Here is an 18,835-nt window from a genome sequence, read left to right on the forward strand (position 1 = left end):
CCTCTAGCAGGATACCTGCCTCTGAAGACTCTACGGGTCAATGGTGAAGCCAACGTCAGGGTCTGAATCAAAGGCAGCAGATCCAAGGTTGGCACTCCCGAGTGGTTGTATGTGTGCTCTTCTCCTTCTACCAGTGAAAACTTATAAAGGATTTGACAATGTTTCCCACCAGCCCAAAATCTCTGCACCTTTGTAGGCTATGGGAAATACAGTTTGAACTCCTGCAGCAAAGGGAACTGAGTATAAATGTCCCACACTCCTTGTACTTTCGACACAAGCATGCCTCCAATATTCTGTCCTGCATATGGTCTCCTCCTCCTACATGCAATGGAGTATTTTATGTGGATTCTTTCTAAAAGAAACAGGTTTTTCCATTTAGATAACAAGATCAAAACCTTTTAAACATTTCAGTATCTAACCTCTTCTGATTTCTTCAGTTCAGCACCAAAACCCCAAGATCAGTTACTCACAGAGCACCAGGGACAATAAAGTGACATGTCGTATCAGGAATGCTGTCACTTGTTAGTTAGGTACTAACTTGATCTGATAGTCAGGGCTGTATTGAAAAGCAAACAATCTGTTACAGCGTGGATTCCCACTCACGGCCACAGTTTCAGCAAGCTAAGTAAGGGCATCCTAGCAAAGGTCATACAGACACTTCCACCAGCTTTTTCCTCTGCGCTGGAAAGGATGCAAACAAAGACCATATCTGCAGATAAATTGAACAAGCAGATGTATAAAGTTCGACCAAAGCTTCACCCCTGTTCTTAATCTCCTCAGTGGGCCAAGAGCAAATTACAGGAGTTTGGATCCAAGCTCTACAGCTGAGGTATTGACCTCAGATTTGTGGCTCTGATTCAGGTAATGGCTAGTGCAGATGAACTGGTTTGCAGGCCTCTCAACCAACCAGGGTGAGACAAAAACAGTGTTATTTTCTATCCACCCCCAGGAGAGGCTGGGGAACTCTGCTTTCAGCACAAGACAGAGCATTGCTTTGCCCTTGCTTCTCTTTATACTAAGCTCCATACCAACTAAGAAAGCACAATAAGAAATGAAACAACTAAGATGTATTTCTCACTACCTCTATATCACAGATTCATTGCTACAGATTTGTACATCTTCCACTTGTATAGGCCAAATTCTTCACTACCCAGCTTCTTCCACACCAAACCAGGGACAGGGTAGACTTCAGTTGGAGAAAGACCTAACACAAAAGGCTGGCCGGATCCAGAAGGCAGGAGGAAGAGTGGTAGCCTCGTCACATTGGACCAGGATAATCCTGGCTGGAGGCAATATAACTGGTTACCAGTAGATGTGAGAGGGTGTATTCTTCTGTCCCTGTTTCTCCTCAAAATTACAAATAATTTCTAATTTACCTCACCTTAAATGTAATGTGCTCCCATGCAATGTTTCTACTTGCCTTTTTCTTCTCATCAAACCTACAGTATGGGGGATATGCGAGGAGAAAGACACAGATACATTAGAGCCATAAAGCTCCAACTTCATAAATTATTCTCAAAAGGAACTGAAGCACTTTTTCTATTAGTTAACAGCACAAAGCTGTAATCCCAGAGCTAGGAATAAACAGGATGCTTCTGCAAAATAATTTCAGGGAAAGGGTAGTACACAGATGGGAAAATATACCGGAATAGATACAACTAGAAAAAATATTTGCTCCAAAGGAGGAGGTAAGAGAATGAGATCAAAAGAGATTTTTTTTCCAATATCGGTAAGATAAAACTCATTGATGAGAGACTGGCCAGTTGGCTAGTGCTGTCTCTAAGCAAGTTTCCAATCATATCACCACACCACAATTTATTCTATTCCGGAGCTTTCAAAGATTCCTACATATTGTTACAAGTTATTATTTTGACATTTTTAATTTCTGTTTCACTGATACATGCTTGGGCGAAGTATTAACTTCCTTTCCCCCACACGCTCCTTACGTTCTCTTCCATTTCCTCACAGGTTTCACACTGCTGCTGCTACTTCTTTTCCCCTCTCTCATGTCCTCCTTTCCTACCAGCCGTCATTTATGCACATTCACCAAAATCCAGGAAATACATAAGGGCACCCGAGTTCTGCGGCTAAAAAATCTGTTCAAGCATGTCACGTTTTACACCATACCCACACAGAAGACTCATTACACAGGCTGTCCAAAAATGTCCACCACCTGAATTCAACCATACCTTCTGGATTCAGGCAGCCTTCTCTTCTCAAATAATTGTCTCCCAAACAAGAATTCCGTGTTCTCAGTCTTCCCTTGTTAGTCCCTTACTCATACATTTATTTTCTTCCTCTCATTTGCTCTTTCCTTCACATCTTTCTCCCTGGACTCCTCCTTCCTACTGTCCCATTTCCCTCCTTCCCACACCATTTTTATTCCCCATTACCGACTCAACAGTCGGGTCCTACCAATGCTGTCTCAGAAAGGAGCCCGCTGTGGGGCGGCAGACAGAAATGCTGCCAGACCTGTGCTTCCTGCCTCCCAGTGGCACAGCAGGAGCCCAGTTGGACCAGCAAGAGGCAGGACAAGGGAACAGGGGCTCTTTTAATGCAGGCGGCATAAGGCAGGGATGACCAGATTCAAGATCTTCCCAAGTTTTCTTTCTTTCCCAAAAAGAGGCCAGGCAGAACTTGGAGGCAATAACTCCAAGGCCAAGACACACACATACACAAAATGGTCATCAGCCACACAGCTGTGTTTGCAGATAAGGCAAGGTGAAGCAATGCAGCAGCAATGCAGCTGTGGTTGTAGAAACAGGGCAAGGGGAAGGGATACAGTGGCCAGTAAAATGATCAAACCTTGTGAGTAAAATAACAGCAGCCCCAAAAGCATCCTCATCTCTTCACCTATGTTCTTATGAAACTTGTTAGTTTAATTACAGGAGCATGATTAAGGCTAAGGACACATTTCACCATAGCTCCAAACAGGCCTGCCACTTAAATGATCAGCAAATCAATTTTCTAAAGGATGTGCTAATAGTATTTATATAATACTGAGCAAAGAACAACTCTGAAGCACACACAGTCAAACTGATCTCAGTGGAGCCTTCATTATGCTTGCTTACAAATGCCCATTCTGTGAATGTACAAGGCAGTTTATACTTAGATGGTGATACAACGTGAACTATTTAGCCAGAACTCATCATGCAATAAAGAAATAATGCAACAGAAGATTGACTAAACAATCAAGCACTTGAAACAGTGACTCACACCATGAAGATGGTTGGCATTTAAATGCATTCAAAAATCAAATGTCATTCTATTAAAAAAATGGTGCTTGTATCAACAATGCCTGGCACTTGCACAGTAGCTGTTATCAGAGAATTGCAAGGACTATAACTTATTAATTCTCACCATTTTACTGTAGATCTTAATTTTTTAAACTTCAGTTCCTCCAGTGATGTGCTTAGCTTAGACTTCTAGCTGTATTTTACAAAAAAAAAAAAATCTACCTCTGATAGCTAGAATATGGCATGACCCACAAAAGCGTAGAAATACAAAAGGACCCCAAACCAACCCAAAGGCAAGGTTTTTCATGACCTGTTCCGTCGGTGAGGAGTTGCAAGCAGTGTGCTATGGGACAACTCGATGAAGGCACTATTTCTTCACGTCTCTTACGTTCTGCTTCATGTGCTCACATTATCAAAACTGGAGCTGCAAGTTCGGCACTCCTGCAGTATCTTGCTGAGAAAACCTACTTCCATTGCAAATGTTTTGTGATTTTTTCAGTGCCTTCTAATGTAACTTTTCACATTGACATTCCTAAAATAAATCCTTGCTTTATATAGTAATACTTTTTTCAATGGGAAGTGGAGAAAAATATAAAGACTCTTGTCCTGCCTTCACAAGGTGCATTGATGTTCCTCTGAATTTTCCTGGGCACACTATGAAACACCAAGCAAGAGGAAGATGCTGTGTCCCAGCAGAGAAGTTTTGTACTCAAACTGGGGGGATAGAATGGGCAGACTACAAGGTGAGAAACTGGCTGGACCATCAGACTGAAAGGGTAGCGGTCACTGGTTTGAAGTCTGACTAATGACCAGTTAGGAGTGGAGTTCCTCAGGTATCAATACTGCAGCAAGTCTTGTTTGACATCTTCATCCATCACTTGGAATATGAGACATATGGGGCTAGTTTGCAGACGATACTAGGCTGGGGAGATCAGCTGACACACTGGAGGGCACAGATGCCATTAAGAGCAGCCTTGACTAACTGGAGGAATCGGCCAGTGAGAGCCTCATGATGGTCAACCAAAAAGGGCAAAGTCCTGCACCCGGGATAGACTAACCACATAAAACACTACAGCTTGGGAGCAACCCAGCAGAAAAGGACCTGGCCATTCTGGTGCACAAAAGAAGTTTGGAGCACGACTTGCAAGAAAAGACTGAGGGAAGTATGTTTAGCTATGGCAGGATCTGATTACTGTGTTCAGTTTCCTGGGGTGGATTAGACAGGAGTCAGCACAAAGCTTTTCTCTGGGGCGTGCACCAAGAGACAAAAGTCAGAAGTTGCACCCAGAGAAACTACAGCTGTGTGAAAGAAATGTTCACAGTCAAGTACTGGAACAGGTTCATGAAGAGGCTGTCAACTATCCACCCATGGAGGAATTCACAAGTCAACCGGACAAGGCACTGAGCAGCCTGGCCTAATTCTGAAATTAGGCCCTCCTTGAAGAAGAGATTTGGCTAGATGATTTTCTAGCTCCCTTCCAATCTAAATTATTCTATGAACCTTTTGTTACTTCTTTTAACAGGAACTGGATATTTCTCAAGGTGTAATTACTACCATGGAATACAGGAACCATTCTCTCAATAAAATTGCATCTTGCACAGCATCATGGTCACAAATTGAAATCTTTTGATGGGAATTTCCAGCTGTGAAACACTGGAACAAGTTGATCTAGTAAATCAAGCAGTTTTGACATTCTTCTGCCTTAACCTCATCAGATGACTCTGTCCTGTGACTTTAAGTGACTATTCCTTTGCAGAGTGGAAATAATAACAATTCTTACCTGTTTCATATGGGAAAGATACTTCCACTTTCTGTGGAAAAAAGTGTTTTCCAAACCATCAACCTCCAGAAGAGTAAGTCTCTCAGTATCCACAGCTTATGACTTAAGTGAGACCTAGTTTCATTGCCTGGTAGAGTCACCTCCAGCTGTCAGCAACACTAGTTATAAATGAACTGCACTGAGGAAGAGGAACAGGTGAAAGAGAAGTCTAGTATCTGTAAGGAAAAGATTCTTATTCTCTGCTGAGCTTCTTCTTTCTGAAAAATATTTTGATAAAAGGATATTTATGTTGGGGTGGGGGGAATCAACTAAGCCAGAGGTCTGAGGGTTGAACACTTTAAGTGTGATTTAATGTAGTATGTGGTGGCTGAATAAACAAATATATATAACAAGAGCTATAACCTCATGCCTCAGACTCAATCTAAGAGTTGTACTCATGGTCTAATGAAGTATGACAGCTATATTGCTTTCCTTATTAACAAGCACAGCAGTTTTTAAAAAGCACTGGAAATACATTATTTACCAATCTGGATACAAAATCCCTTTAGTAAGTAGATTTTCCAGCTAATCTTAAGACCAAAAAAATATTGGATATGTGACAACCAAATAACATTTAAATAGTTCTCTGCACATTTTTGTGGGAGGCACAAAACTCCACAGAATAATTTATTTTACACAGATAATGGAGTCACTGTGACTTGTGAAGCATCTGGAATTACAGCCAGTGGCAACCACTCACAATTTAAAACCTTTCTCCAAATAATTCTCATCATGACAGTTCAAGCATACACAGAGATCCAATTTAATCTTTCCACAGCATTTAAGTCTGTGGTAGAGCCCAAAGACTTCTATGATTTTTTAATTATTATTTAAGCATGACAAGGTAACTAAACTGAAATATACTTATTTTCTAATATATAAAATATAGTTTGCTGCACAGCCTGTGCTGCCTGGCCTAATATCTGTCTGTCAGCATTAATGTGACAAACTTCTGAAAGAAAAGTTGTAAGGGAACTGTCAAGCTATGTTATAGCCAGACCAATCTGGTTGTGCTCTGTCTTTAAAAAGAGTGGAAATATCAGGCTCATTCCTTAAAACCGTCATGACTATGAAACCTTCAGGGACAATGTGCTTAGCCGCTTAGAGAAGAAAAAATATCTTCAAGAAATATGGATAACATACAGCAACAGCATTTGTGTTCCTGTTCATCAAACCTTAATCTGATTTTATTTTTAATCACATAATTATCCAATATTTTCAGAGAACTGAATTAATGACTCATTAAAGGACAGCACTGAACTGCAATATCTGAAAGAAAATTCAAGCTTGATCAGAAATCTGTAAGGAAATTACTGTCTTTTCAAGACAGGCTCTAAAGCATTGTAAAGAGGTTAAATTGAGATGACTGGCAGCCTTTACTGAAGAGAAGCACGGGTTCAAGTGAGCTCATGGATGTCTTTCCTGGTTTCAACTGAGACAGATAGCTATCCTCCAAATCAAAGTTACAGAAAAAATAAGACACTGATATACAGAGAACATTGATAGACTAGCACCTAGTTTGTGACTGAAGTGCTTTGCTCAACTGAATTTGCTATCAACCAAAGCTTTAAATGATTCTCTTGTGTACTTTTTATGTATCTTTAAAATTAAGGTTGTACAATTTATCAAAAATTAGACTAGGAATTTTATGAGGAAGCCTAAGGGAGTCAGATACCGAATACTCACCAAATTCCACATCTATAACTCCTGAAGAGCTTTCAAATTTTTTACCTAAGCTACTGCAACTTGAGTACTAATAAAATACGGTCCACATCACCATGACAATACAGTGACAAGTTACAGAAGTGGCAACATCTTACATGTACATAGCATCTTCTGTCAGAAAGCAAAGGCATTTTAGGGATATATGTTCAATAAAATGACATGCAGTACTTGGAGTTCAGTTCTATTGCCCGCACTTAGTAAATGAGAAGACAAGGCACAGATAATTCAAGCTGTCTGCTAAACAAAATCCACAAAGGCAACAGCAGAAACAGCACTGAATACAGATTCCAAGGGCTTCTTTCCCTGGTGTTTGCAAAAAAGGATGCTTTAATTCAAAACTAAAAGTCAATCTTAGCCTATATTACTCTGTTCAGTCACTGCCTCCCACTGTTTTTAAGTATACCTGTGAACTTCTGTTAAGTCAAGCCAAAGTCATATTAAGGTAGTTTATCAGGATTAATACTATCCTCACACTTCAACAGAAAAAGGGGGGGGGGCATAAACCAAAAAAATTTCCATGCTCTGCTGTTTTATTCTTCTTATGCTCGGTTCAAGTAACCATCACCAATTTCAGTGCACACAACTCTTGTCACGTCAGAGAGCTGTTCCCAGATTCATTTGAATTCACAATTATATTTGAATACTCCAAAAGCCCACCAAATTTGGTACTTCTCAGGCAGGCACCATTAATTTTTCCACTGGCATGATACTCCCTAATACTTTCTGCCAGTCCTTAAGTACTACTGGTAAGAAAGCAGTCGCACACATTCAAAGATATGCTGGTGTGAGTTCAAAAAGAGATGGCCCACCACAGAATTTTTTTTTTTTTTTTAACAGCAATGTTCTTGGTATGTATGAATTGTTTTACTGTGGTGTTATAAAATGGAACACTTTGAAAAGCTCTTTTCTTAAAGCTTTCCTTAAAATAACATATCTCAAAGCAGATAATTTAATCTTAAAATATTACAAAAGGGAAGGACTCAGATTATCCAAAACTAATGTACTTGAAGAGATTAATAGTGTTGCAGGACTTCACACAAGCATGTCACATTTTAAGTGATGACAAATAAACCACAAATTGGTTAACTTCAGTCAAGTTCACTGAAGACACAACTCAGTGGAGCTACACTAGAAACAAATGTGGTATGCCAAATCTTGGTGGGAGTTCAGCAAAAACATGGTATGTCTCTCCTGTCGGGAGACTTGACATAGCTCAGTTAAATGTTAACAGGAAGCTAAATCTTAGTTCAAAATAGTTTAGGAATGGAACAAAACTGATTAGTAAAAAGCTGTTTATAAAGAAGAACAAGAGCTGAGGACAACAAAACAAAGCATCTGTGATCATTAGTAAGGAGACCATATACTCTGTTCTTGAGTTTACGACATGATCAGATGAGGATATAAAATTATGTAGTTAGTAGAGCAAATTCTGCTGTTAGTTGTATCATGCAATCCCCCCAAAATATGCTCAGCTGCATTATTCCAGGTGAGAGGGCACCTTGGCCAAAACACATTTAAATGATACCTCAGCTGATAAAGCAAACAGAGCACTATTGTAACTGCATTTCTGCAACAAGTCACGTGCAATGTATATTCAAATCAGCTGTACTGAGGTATTTCTATGTATTACTTTTCCCCCCCACAACATATTCACTCACCGAAGTTCACTAAACATTCTGACGCTCACTAACTTCATTTGAAGACAGTCTCATTTAGCTGATATACATGCGGCTAATATGGCTTCAAATATCATCAGCTTTACCAAGCTGTATACTTACGAGAATTCAAACTCAGGGAAAGGTTTTAGGCCTCAGATGGAAAAGTTTTCCTCAATTTTGAATGGACTAATTCATACTGTTACATAAAGTTTACTCGGAACACCAAAAGTGGTGTTTGAAACAGCTTATATAATTCTATAACGGGAATGTAAGGTTTTATTAAATTCCAGAGGCTGGTTAGAAGAAACCAAGCAGAAAGGTCACCATCCTCTGCTAAATTCTCTAGTGCTTTTCCACAAAGTGGCATGAAAACATCCACTTCTACATGATGTTTCTAATATCGTGTCATTACAGATAGAGGTAATATGGTCACTGAACAACCTAAATGCTTAAAACATTCCCATACCACAGAGAGTGATATTGGTACTATGTAGTACACAGAGAATTCAATTTTTGAGCCCTTTTCTTTCATTTTCTATGTATGAGTGAAATTCCAGCAATAATACATTAAGATAAATCTTGTGCATAGTTTAAACAAATGTTTCTGATAGTATCTAATTTGATTTTGGTTTTTTTTTTTTTTATCATGACAGACACCACTGGGAACCTATATGAGAAGATCACTCAGAGGTAGGAAAAGAATTATTACATGCTCTAGATGTCTGAAGCAGTTTCTGTATTTTATTTACAATTCCTTTAAAATATTCTGACCAGCTTCATCCTGTCTGCCCCCAAAAAGTACAGAGCACAGGAATGTAGAGAGAGCCTTTAAGTTCTTAAAGGAAAGGCATCAGAAAAGCACAGTTTCCAAAAATAAAAATCCTCATTTTACCCTCTTCTTTTGTTTTGGTTTCACAGTTTTTATTGAACCTATTACATCAATATTAATGAAAATTATACCTCATCTGACTTCCCAGCAGAAAGAAAATGAGATTTTATTTGATCCACTGTTAATTCATTCCAGATAACTGCCCAAACCTCTGCCAGCTTCAGGTTAGAACCATATGAAGTCCAAATGCTACAGCTTTTTCTTGTCCTTTAAAATAATTTACAAAATATAAATTCTCTTTCAGTCTTAGAACCTCAGAAATCTTTCAAAGTGATGGGATGCTCAGATTAATCAACAATTTATTCTTAGTAACCAAATGTGTTTGGTTTTAAAAAAAAACAAAACAAAACAAAAAAACACTTAAAAAGCATTTTAACAGGAAAATATAATTATTAAAATCCTCCATTGCCCTTATGAGAACCTATTTAAAATATATCTACTGTCCCTTACAAGTATATTACAGTGAGAAAAATCAGGTCACAGGGAAGAAGTTTTCCTTCTTGGGAAGATTTTCACAATGAGATGTTTAAGGTAAAAGAAACTCCTATGACTCAATACATAAGCCACATGTTAGACTACATTTTAGAAGAAATAAGAAACCAGATTATAACAGTTCATATAAAAAGGATAATAAAAACCCTTGTGTTTTGTATATGTGGGTAACAGGTATGCTTAAAAGCTTATTCTGGCAGGGTGTTAAATCTGTTATTCTATGACCTTCACAAACCATGTATTTAATAGAATTATTATCTATTTATAAGAAAAGACGGGACCAATTCTTGCTCTGTTACAATAGAACAGCATTTCCACCCATTTTCGATTTCAATCCCTCAACAACTTTTCAACAGATGTAAGAAACATGCACCAAAAACATAAACCTATTGACAAAAGGTTTCCTTTCTTAGTTGCCTTTTATGGACCTCTACAAACAATGGATTGCTCTCCATGAGTTTACAGACTGAAAGTTGAAGAATGGTTCACTAAGAGTAACTACACTAATTTATGGAAGAATAATTTGCCCCGTTTGCTAGAAGTACTATATATCTTCAGACAACAACTGCTTCAGTCCAGGAAAAAGACGACTGGTGAAACACACTAACAGACTTCAAATATATTAAAAAAAAAAAAATCATTAAAATTGTGATAGTAATGAAGGAAACAACTGTTTCATTGTAGCAAGAGATTCAGAGTAGAACACACTTTTAACTCTAAACCCTTTGAAGAAGCTGTAGAATTCTCACTTTTGGGGACTGAAAGGTTTTGGGGAAGAGGAGGGAAGAAAACGAGTAATCATCTAAATTTTACTACTCCTTTTTTCAGAGAACAACAGTGCAGTAGTTGACTGCTAGAAACCCTTTTCAGCCTTGCAGTACTTGACATGACTACAATACTTGGCATTACCATCTTTTGTGGTTTCGTTAATAAGAAAAAACTTGCAACTGCACCATTAAAAGTTCAAAATAATTTGATCTCAAAGAATTCTCACAACAGTGTTCTGTTTCATACTTCCAATATGCTTACATACAACTAAGCTAGCAGTTTTACTCTTGTTTCAATAAAAATAAATTCTGTATCTACCTTGCTTGCTAGTTGAAGGAGGGGATTTTTTATCTTGCTCTGTCAGGTATCTGTAGCAGCATTCAGGAGACTTACTCTATTTTTCAACTTATCCTGTTCCACCCCGAATGTTTACGGCATGGAGTTATTTGTGCAGCACACACGCACACAGAGCATAAATAATTCCAAAATATGTAACCTTTTCAAAGAATTGCAAATCATGCATAACTTCACCACTGCAGAAATAAACACCTTCCAAGCCACAGGCTTATCCCTGCCACAGCCACCCAGTGTACAGCGAGGAATGAGCACCGCCACCTCCCAGCGAAGCTAACGACGGTGGGCTCCAACATCCAGTTCATGCCTTAGGAGGGTGAGGAAGTTTCACATTCAAATCCAACGGTTAAAAAAGTTATTAAGGTAGTAATTACCGAAGGAAGAACAACCCAACCGCTTCCTCAGGTATGGGGCGGCTTCTCCCTCGCAGCGCTCTCTCCTCCTCGGGCAAGGCAGGCAGCTGTTCTTACCTGGAAGGTGCCCTGCGCCAGCACGGTCGGTGCCAGAGCCACGACCACCTTTCAGCCCCGCCAGAGCCACCAGCGCAGGGCGGTCTCCACAGGCACACGGCTGGGGCACCGTTCAGGCTGCAAGCGCTTCCCAGAGCCGCGGACGGGCAGGTACAGGATTACAAGCTACCACGGAAGCACTGCCATTGGTCTTTTACGCTTGTAAAAACTTAATCAATACAACAACCCACGCAGAGGTTTCACGGCGCGGTCTGTCTGTCAGCCGAGGGGCGGACAGGCGGGGGAAGCGCGGGAAGCGCCCGCGCCCGCCGCGGGACGCCGGCGGCGCAAGCCGGCAGCGAGTGCTTCCGAGCCCCAGCCCCAGCCCCAGCCCCAGCCCCAGCCCGTCCTGCCGCCCCTCGCCCCTCACGGCACGACCCCCCCGGGCTGGAGCCGTGGTTAACCGCCTCCGCGGGCGGCGGAGGGGCCGGGGGTGTCGGGGTACTCACATGCCAGATGGCGAAGAAGATGAGGGCGGCGCAGAGGACCAGCGACAGCATATAGCAGAAGGCGGCGAAGGTGAAGGCCATGGCGGGGAGAGCCCCCCGCGCCCCCCGCCGCCGCCCGGGGGGTCCTGGCGGGTGACCGGGAGAGCAGCGACCCCCGAAATCCCAGCGGGGAGAGCGGCGAAGGGACCGGGCGCCCTCACGGCGGAGGGCAGTGTCACACACACGCAGAGAGCCGGGACGGGCAGGCAGCGCGGCCGGGCGGCCGCCGCGCCCCTCACAGCCGCGCCCTTCCCTCCGCCGAGCCCGTCCCGACCCCCGCAGCGCCGTCAGCGTCTGGGATGCCCGGCCCGGCCCCTCCACCGCCGCCGCCGCCGCCGCTCTCCCCTCCCCGCCGAGGCGCGGCGGTGGGCGGCCCCGCCGGCAGGGCGCCCCCGAGGGGCGGGTCCCCTCAGCGGGGGCGGCGGCGGGGGCTCCGCGGCGGGGCTGGCGGGGCGGCGGGCTCCAGCCGCCGCTCGCCGTCAGGGCCGCGCGTTTCTGACTGAAATCCTGTGTCACGACAGCGTGAGAGGAACGAGCGTAGGCTGGGATCAGTTTAGGCCAAATCCTGAAACGATAATTCTGTGCCCAAACTTGAAGTGCTTTTTTTAATTATTTTTTTTTTTTCTTTTAGGGTCAGGTAAATCTGGTAGGAGGAGGGCAGGAGCTCTGTTAGAGAGGAGGGGTGAGAGGTGCCCCAAGGTCCAGGTGCCTCGGCCTCGCCAAGGAGTTGAGCAAGCCCAGAGGAAGGCCGAGCCTGGGGAGGCCAGCGCTGGAGTGTCCGGAGAGAGAGGGGACAGAAACCGAGCCTAGGAGCTAATGAGTAGCTCCACAAAGTAGGATCAGTCCGTCCTTTCCCACTAGATGAAAAGGATAGTCGCTGTTAGAGTGAATAAAGACAAACCGTTCCTAAATGCCACAAATTGGGTGAGGGCCGTTGATGACTTTCAGGTATATGCAATATCCAAATTGCTGAAGTACATCTTTAAAATAAGGAAGGAAGGGTAAGCCCCTGCCTTCTTACCCTGCCTTTAACAGCATCCATAGCGTCTCCAGACAGGACTTCGCTATTTCTGCAGGAGATCTGTTTTAGATTTACCATCAAAAGTTCTTCCAGCTCTTTGGAGTACATCAGCTGATACAACGCAGCAGATTTGTAAGCAAGAAGTTTTCAGGAGAAAATATCACAGAACCAGCAGAAGTCCCATTTAAAAATATTCTGAAAACCATGGACGAAAGCTAATTATTTGAAATATCCTTACGAAACTTAAAAAGAATTTCAGTTCACAGCATTTTTTCTATCCTTTTATGGATGGAAGGGGGTTCAGTAACAAAACTATTTAGAAATTTGCCAGTGGTCACCTGTGAAAAGTCAGACTTTGTGGTACAAGAGATCATCAAAGTCAAGTTTAGTACAAGCTTTCTTTTTAAATGTTTACAACATATTTTTGTTTAAAAATATGGTATATTATTTTTAACATAATATGCACTTTTATCCTGAGGAAAGATTTGAGTCAAGAGTCGAGGCCAGTAATTAATAAACCAATCAGGAATAAACTGATGGGTGTAACCTTTTATAATCGAGCTGCTCCAGACTGTACGTGTGATTTGATGCTTTAATTAAGAAGGACAGAACACGGCAAATATGCTGTCATACAGGGATGCAGTAAATGCATTGTAATTCTCTGACCTTTTAATTCTTTTATATCTGAAATCCTGCAGAGCATATGCTTGTGAAAGTAAATGGTTTATTCATAACCACGCATTTTGAAAAAAGCTGTAAATGAGGTACAGAAGAAGTCTTTGGATTTGTTTATTTTTATTTTGCCATGGTTACTTTACTATCTGGATATATATTACCTATGTTAATACCTATGTAATTACCTATGTTTCAACACAGAAAAACTGATGCTTCCAAGAAAACCAAAATAAAACATTTCTTTCTGGAGCACTTAAATGTATACATACTTACATGTATACCTACACACACACATATATACGCCTATCTATAAAAATATACTGTAGGTATTACAAAAGACAGAAGTGGAATCAACCATTAAATCTCAGTTTAGGACTACACTCCAAGGTAAATATTCTGGTTTTCACTGTCTCTCATCTTCATTTACATTCCAGCTATGCATTTGGAGCTCTTCAATGAATACACGGGCAAAATATTTGTTTCTCATGTTGCAAGGAGACAGTTCCACAGCCCAACGCTTCCAAGATCACACAGCTTTTCCTGATACTGATTTTGAAACACGCATTGCCCATTAGCCATATTTCTAGTCATTAATCATTGCTAGTGGCTGACTAATTACAAAAGTTTCTGATACACAGTGAAAGGAAAATCTATGCAGATGCATTTGGGACGTTTTTGTCTTACTGTCGTCTTCTTACATTCTACCATGAGGATACCTTAAGTATCTTGAGGTGTTTAAGTGATGGAAAGCGGTGGAAAGATTTACGCTTCACTCAGTACATCTCTAAGATTTGTCTCAGTAATCACTAAAAAGTCTTCCTTGCCTCCATCTCGTTACAAACTCATTACAGCTCTCTGTGGCATGAGGACCTCACAGCAGGGAGCCGTTCCTTTGTCATTTCCGAAGGAGACTACTGCAAACCGCGGCATCTGAAGCAAAAGGTGAAAATAACATGGATGTGCCTGACCCTTTTCTCACTGGTTTAAGCCTCTGTGAACACAGCAGGACATCAGCCTGTCTATTAGCTCCCCATCCACTTCCAAGGTCTTGGTCCTAACCTTCAAATGAACTGATGGATCTGATCGTAGCTGCGTGAGGAATTACAGTCCAGCACTCAGCTGTGCTCCTTTGAAATAACACGTATCACAGAGGCCAGAACGGAGGGTATGGGAGCTGAGGATGCAGCATTGTCAGCTGAAGGGATCTGGAATAGGCAAACCAGACAAATATGGAGTATAACCACGTTTAGAAGAAAAACTGTTGCTTTCAAAACTTATTTTAACGCTTCTTTTCCCAAAATAAACAAAATGACATCCACACGTTGAGACACACCTGGGTTTCTTTTCCATTACTAGAAATAAAAGGCCTAGAGGTTCTGTAGCAGTCCATTAGCAAATGCAGCAGTCCTTGCTCTCTGGTGTTCAGCAGCTCGTTTCAGCAGCTGCAGTCTCAGATTTAGCACCTCATCTCTTTCGTTCGGCTGTCTTCAAAATTTTGCAAATGCTCGTGCTTCCTCCAGGCCGTGTATTCCCAAGCCATTCCCAGAAGGAGCTGCTGTTCTCACCCTGCGGCACACGCCTGGAAGCCGGGAATGCAGCAGCAAAAATTATTCAGAACACTGAAGTATGGAGATAAATTTCAGACCAAGTAGAAAGTCAGTAAGAAACGGAAAGTGAATTCATGTTCAGATTGATTAAAATAATGGTTTGTGTTCTCTCCTCTCATCTTTAACCAGGGGCTGTTTCTTTTAAATGTATTTGCTGATGGGTCACACAAGGTACTTCAAGCTTAACAATACTTCCTAGCACAAGTTTTCACGTGAACTGGTTTTGTAGGCTGAATCCCACAATACACACAAACAGATCATGACAGTGCGTTTGTAAAACCTTCGGAGAAATGGTTTTTACAAAAGACTGTAAAGGTCCTTACTTTACTTGAGCTTAAATTGAGCTTGAGATTAAATTTAGGAAGGCTACAGTTACCACTGAAGCTTATTTTGTGTTTTGAATTTGTTGTTTGTAAGCAGAAAGTATTTGTCTTTACCATGCATATTTATTGGAAAATATGACTGCAGGTTCCGGAAGGAATTAGAGAAACAAGCAAACTTTTTTTGCAATACAGTCCGATCCCAATTTCATACAGAGTCATCACAAGAGGACAGATGGTGGTGCTGCTTTTGTACAACAGTGAGGATTTGGCATTTTTTACTTAAGGATGGCTTTTTACTTTGTGAGGACCTCTATGAAGGGACCAAAAAAATTGAGTCACTAGATAAACAGTAACAAAGGAGTACATCTGGTGAGCAACAGGCGGCCCTCAAAACCAAATGACATCCAGTGTTCCTACAGACACTGTGAAAACAGATGCAGTAGCTTAAGGAGTTCAGGACGTCCTTACCTTAGCAGCTCTCGGAGCACTTGATTTTATATGAAATTACCTTTTGTGCTAGATAATGAAAGAATCTGGAAGTACTGAAAGAAATTTCCAGTGGCTAATTTATACAATGACATTAGAGATGAGAAGGGACTGCTAACGAGTCCTTTCAACTCCCAAATAAGTACCACAACTGTCTGAACCTAAAGGACAAGTCTTTATAAGACCAGTAGTCCCTGAAGTGAGAAGCTAAAATCACCATAAATCCACCAATGAGGTCTTATAGCCTCAGCCAAGGTGGTTCATAGTTTTAAGATTCATGTATTATTGTTACAATATATAGTTTTAAGTGTAATATATTATTAAGTGCCTGTTAGAGTAAAAGCCATTACATTAATTATATTAGAGAACTGTCACTCATTATACTGAGTATATTTTAATAATACAACTGACTCTTTTGTGAACTTTAAGTAATACTAAATAATTAACAATGCTTATATACAAATTGCCATCATTGGGCTTTACTGCTAATATCCCATAGAGATTAATAGAAGCATCTCATACTCTTATGCATTACTATTTCAGATTATCTGCAGATCCTAGATGAAACAACTGTATTACTTCATGGTCAGTTCATTTTCAAAAGGTTACCTTTGCAATAATAAAGGCAAGTGACATTTTGTTAATGAAGTCGTCTTTTCAGACACCAGGAATATGATAGTTCACAAACCCACTGACAATAATCTCATTTTACTGCCGGGTGAATAAATACGCTATTTCACCAGCTGTTAGCAAGAATACTGTTCCCACCTTCTTTTGTAGGAACCGGCTGAATAAATTTTAATTACGTTATCATAGGATCGTAGGAAAGTTTATGTTGGAAGGGACCTCAGGAGGTCTCTGATCCAACCTCCTGCTCAAAGCAGAGCCAAATGCGAGGTCAGGCCAGGTCGCTCAGGGCTTCATCTGGTCAAGTCTTGAAAGCCTCTAAGGACAGAGATGGCCCAGCCTCTCTGGGCACCCTGTTCCACTGCCTGTCTCAGGTCGTCTTCAGCAGGATTGTCAGTTCCCAGCCTGTATCATTGCCAGGGCTTATTCCTTCTCTAGCACAGGACTTTACATTTGTCCTTGTTGAATTTCATAAGGTTCCCGTCAGGCTATGATCTCCATGTTTAATTATTGAAATCCACTTTAAAAAGCATAGATTAATATGCAATACAGAAATGTTCCTAAATAGCAAAATAGGACTGTTCAGAGCATGACACTATACTGCTTTGCTTCTACTATTCACTTGCCAGGCAATACCAGAATTATACAATATCACACTCCTGCCTGTAATGGCCACTGGCAAAATTGGGGCTTCAGATTTGCAACTTAGATCACCCACCTGAACTAATTGGTCTCAGTAACTGTTTGATAACCAGCAGTACAGAGGCATGATATACATTTTGACTGTTTGTGTCACTGCTAATTTGCTAGCAAATAGAAGAGTGTTTGAGAACAGGGAATCTGGGAATTTTTCTGTTACCTGGAGGGTTAGTGGAGCGATACTGTCAGCATAGATCTCACTGCACCTCTTAATTCCTAAGCTATGCTTCTCTGCCCCATTTCTCCAGCCTGCTCTCCGCTCTACCACACAGTTCTTGCCCACTGGCCTGTCTTTCCCTTATCTTCTTGGCTAGTTCATAGTCTCAGCCTGGTCCATCCATTGCCTCCCACTTCCTCACCTCCTCCAAATTCAGCTTTTGTCTCCTGGAAGTTCATCAAGCCTGCTTCCTCACCAGTGGTGCACTATCTGACAGGATACTAAGCACTCCAGGAAGACAGGACCTCTGCTCTTGGTTCCAGGACAGAGTACCAAAAGCAAGTGGAAATAGCAATTGCAGGGGAGGTCTTGCTTTAAAGCGTCACCAGTGAAATGGAACGGAGAAAGAATTTGCTTAATTCCAACAGATTTCTAGTAACTATGTGTGAAATATTCAGAAGGATTAAAATTAGCCAAAGACAATAATTACTTTTGGCCACAGCAGAAGTCATGTTCATCTTACAAAAGTTACCTCCTTCCAGATGTGGAGTCCTTCCAATACATAGACAGGCCAGGAGCCTCCCATAAATGACTAATAAGATTTTCAGCACTGGCAAAATAACATGTCTACTTTTTTTTCTATGAACATTTTTCTGATTTGTTCAATAACTTTAGCCTGGAGAGGAAGCCCAACATAAAAATGGGAGCCCATGCAGGGAATAGAAAGTAAGATCTTAACATGGAATGTCTGAAACAGTCTTAATTGCCTCTGACATTACCTGATTTGCTTCTAATCAATACACGGAAACTACACAAGTAATTCTTGCTAACATTCGTTAATCCTGCTAAGAAGAAAGTGAATTTGGGTCTGTGCTGGGGAGAGAGTGGGCTCCAACTTTCTCAGTTCTGAATAACAGAATTCCATCAAAGGAATGAAAATGGAGTAACAAATTTTCTGAATAAGTAACCTATGAAAAATCCTTCATCAGTCACTGAAGATCCTGCAGAGCTAGCTATGCTAATAAGACAATTTGCATAAGATATGCATTTGTCCAAACACTGAAATAACATTCTGGGCTAAATTCCTCTGATTTTAATGGTGTTTCATTTTTTCCCACCCCTGAGCCTGAAATATTCTGTTACTGTACAAGCCCTGCTGCTTGCTCCCACCCATTGCAGACTGTATCAGATCACACCTCATGGCTCCATCATTCTGAACAGAGAAGCCAGAACAAAGTCAAATAAGTGATGCCTTCAACAGTTCTTCTCAGAGGAAGATTAGATTCTCTCCTATTAAACCA

The 18,835-nt window shown here is 41.3% G+C and overlaps 1 protein-coding gene across 2 annotated transcripts in view; it reads right to left on the reverse strand.

Moving 5' to 3' along the window:
• CNIH3 (cornichon family AMPA receptor auxiliary protein 3) overlaps positions 1-11,981 on the reverse strand; it is a gene marked incomplete at both ends in the record, with an annotated part of 56,993 nt that extends 45,012 nt beyond the window's left edge. For both annotated transcript variants that reach the window (XM_082308030.1, XM_082308029.1), the window contains one exon: positions 11,901-11,981. In XM_082308030.1, the coding sequence (XP_082164156.1) occupies positions 11,901-11,981 (81 nt within the window). The remainder of the gene's footprint in view (positions 1-11,900) is intronic.
• Positions 11,982-18,835: the final 6,854 nt, after the last annotated feature.

This window comes from Platalea leucorodia (assembly GCF_965183815.1).
Source record: "Platalea leucorodia genome assembly, chromosome: 3".
Lineage (NCBI taxonomy): Eukaryota > Metazoa > Chordata > Aves > Pelecaniformes > Threskiornithidae > Platalea > Platalea leucorodia.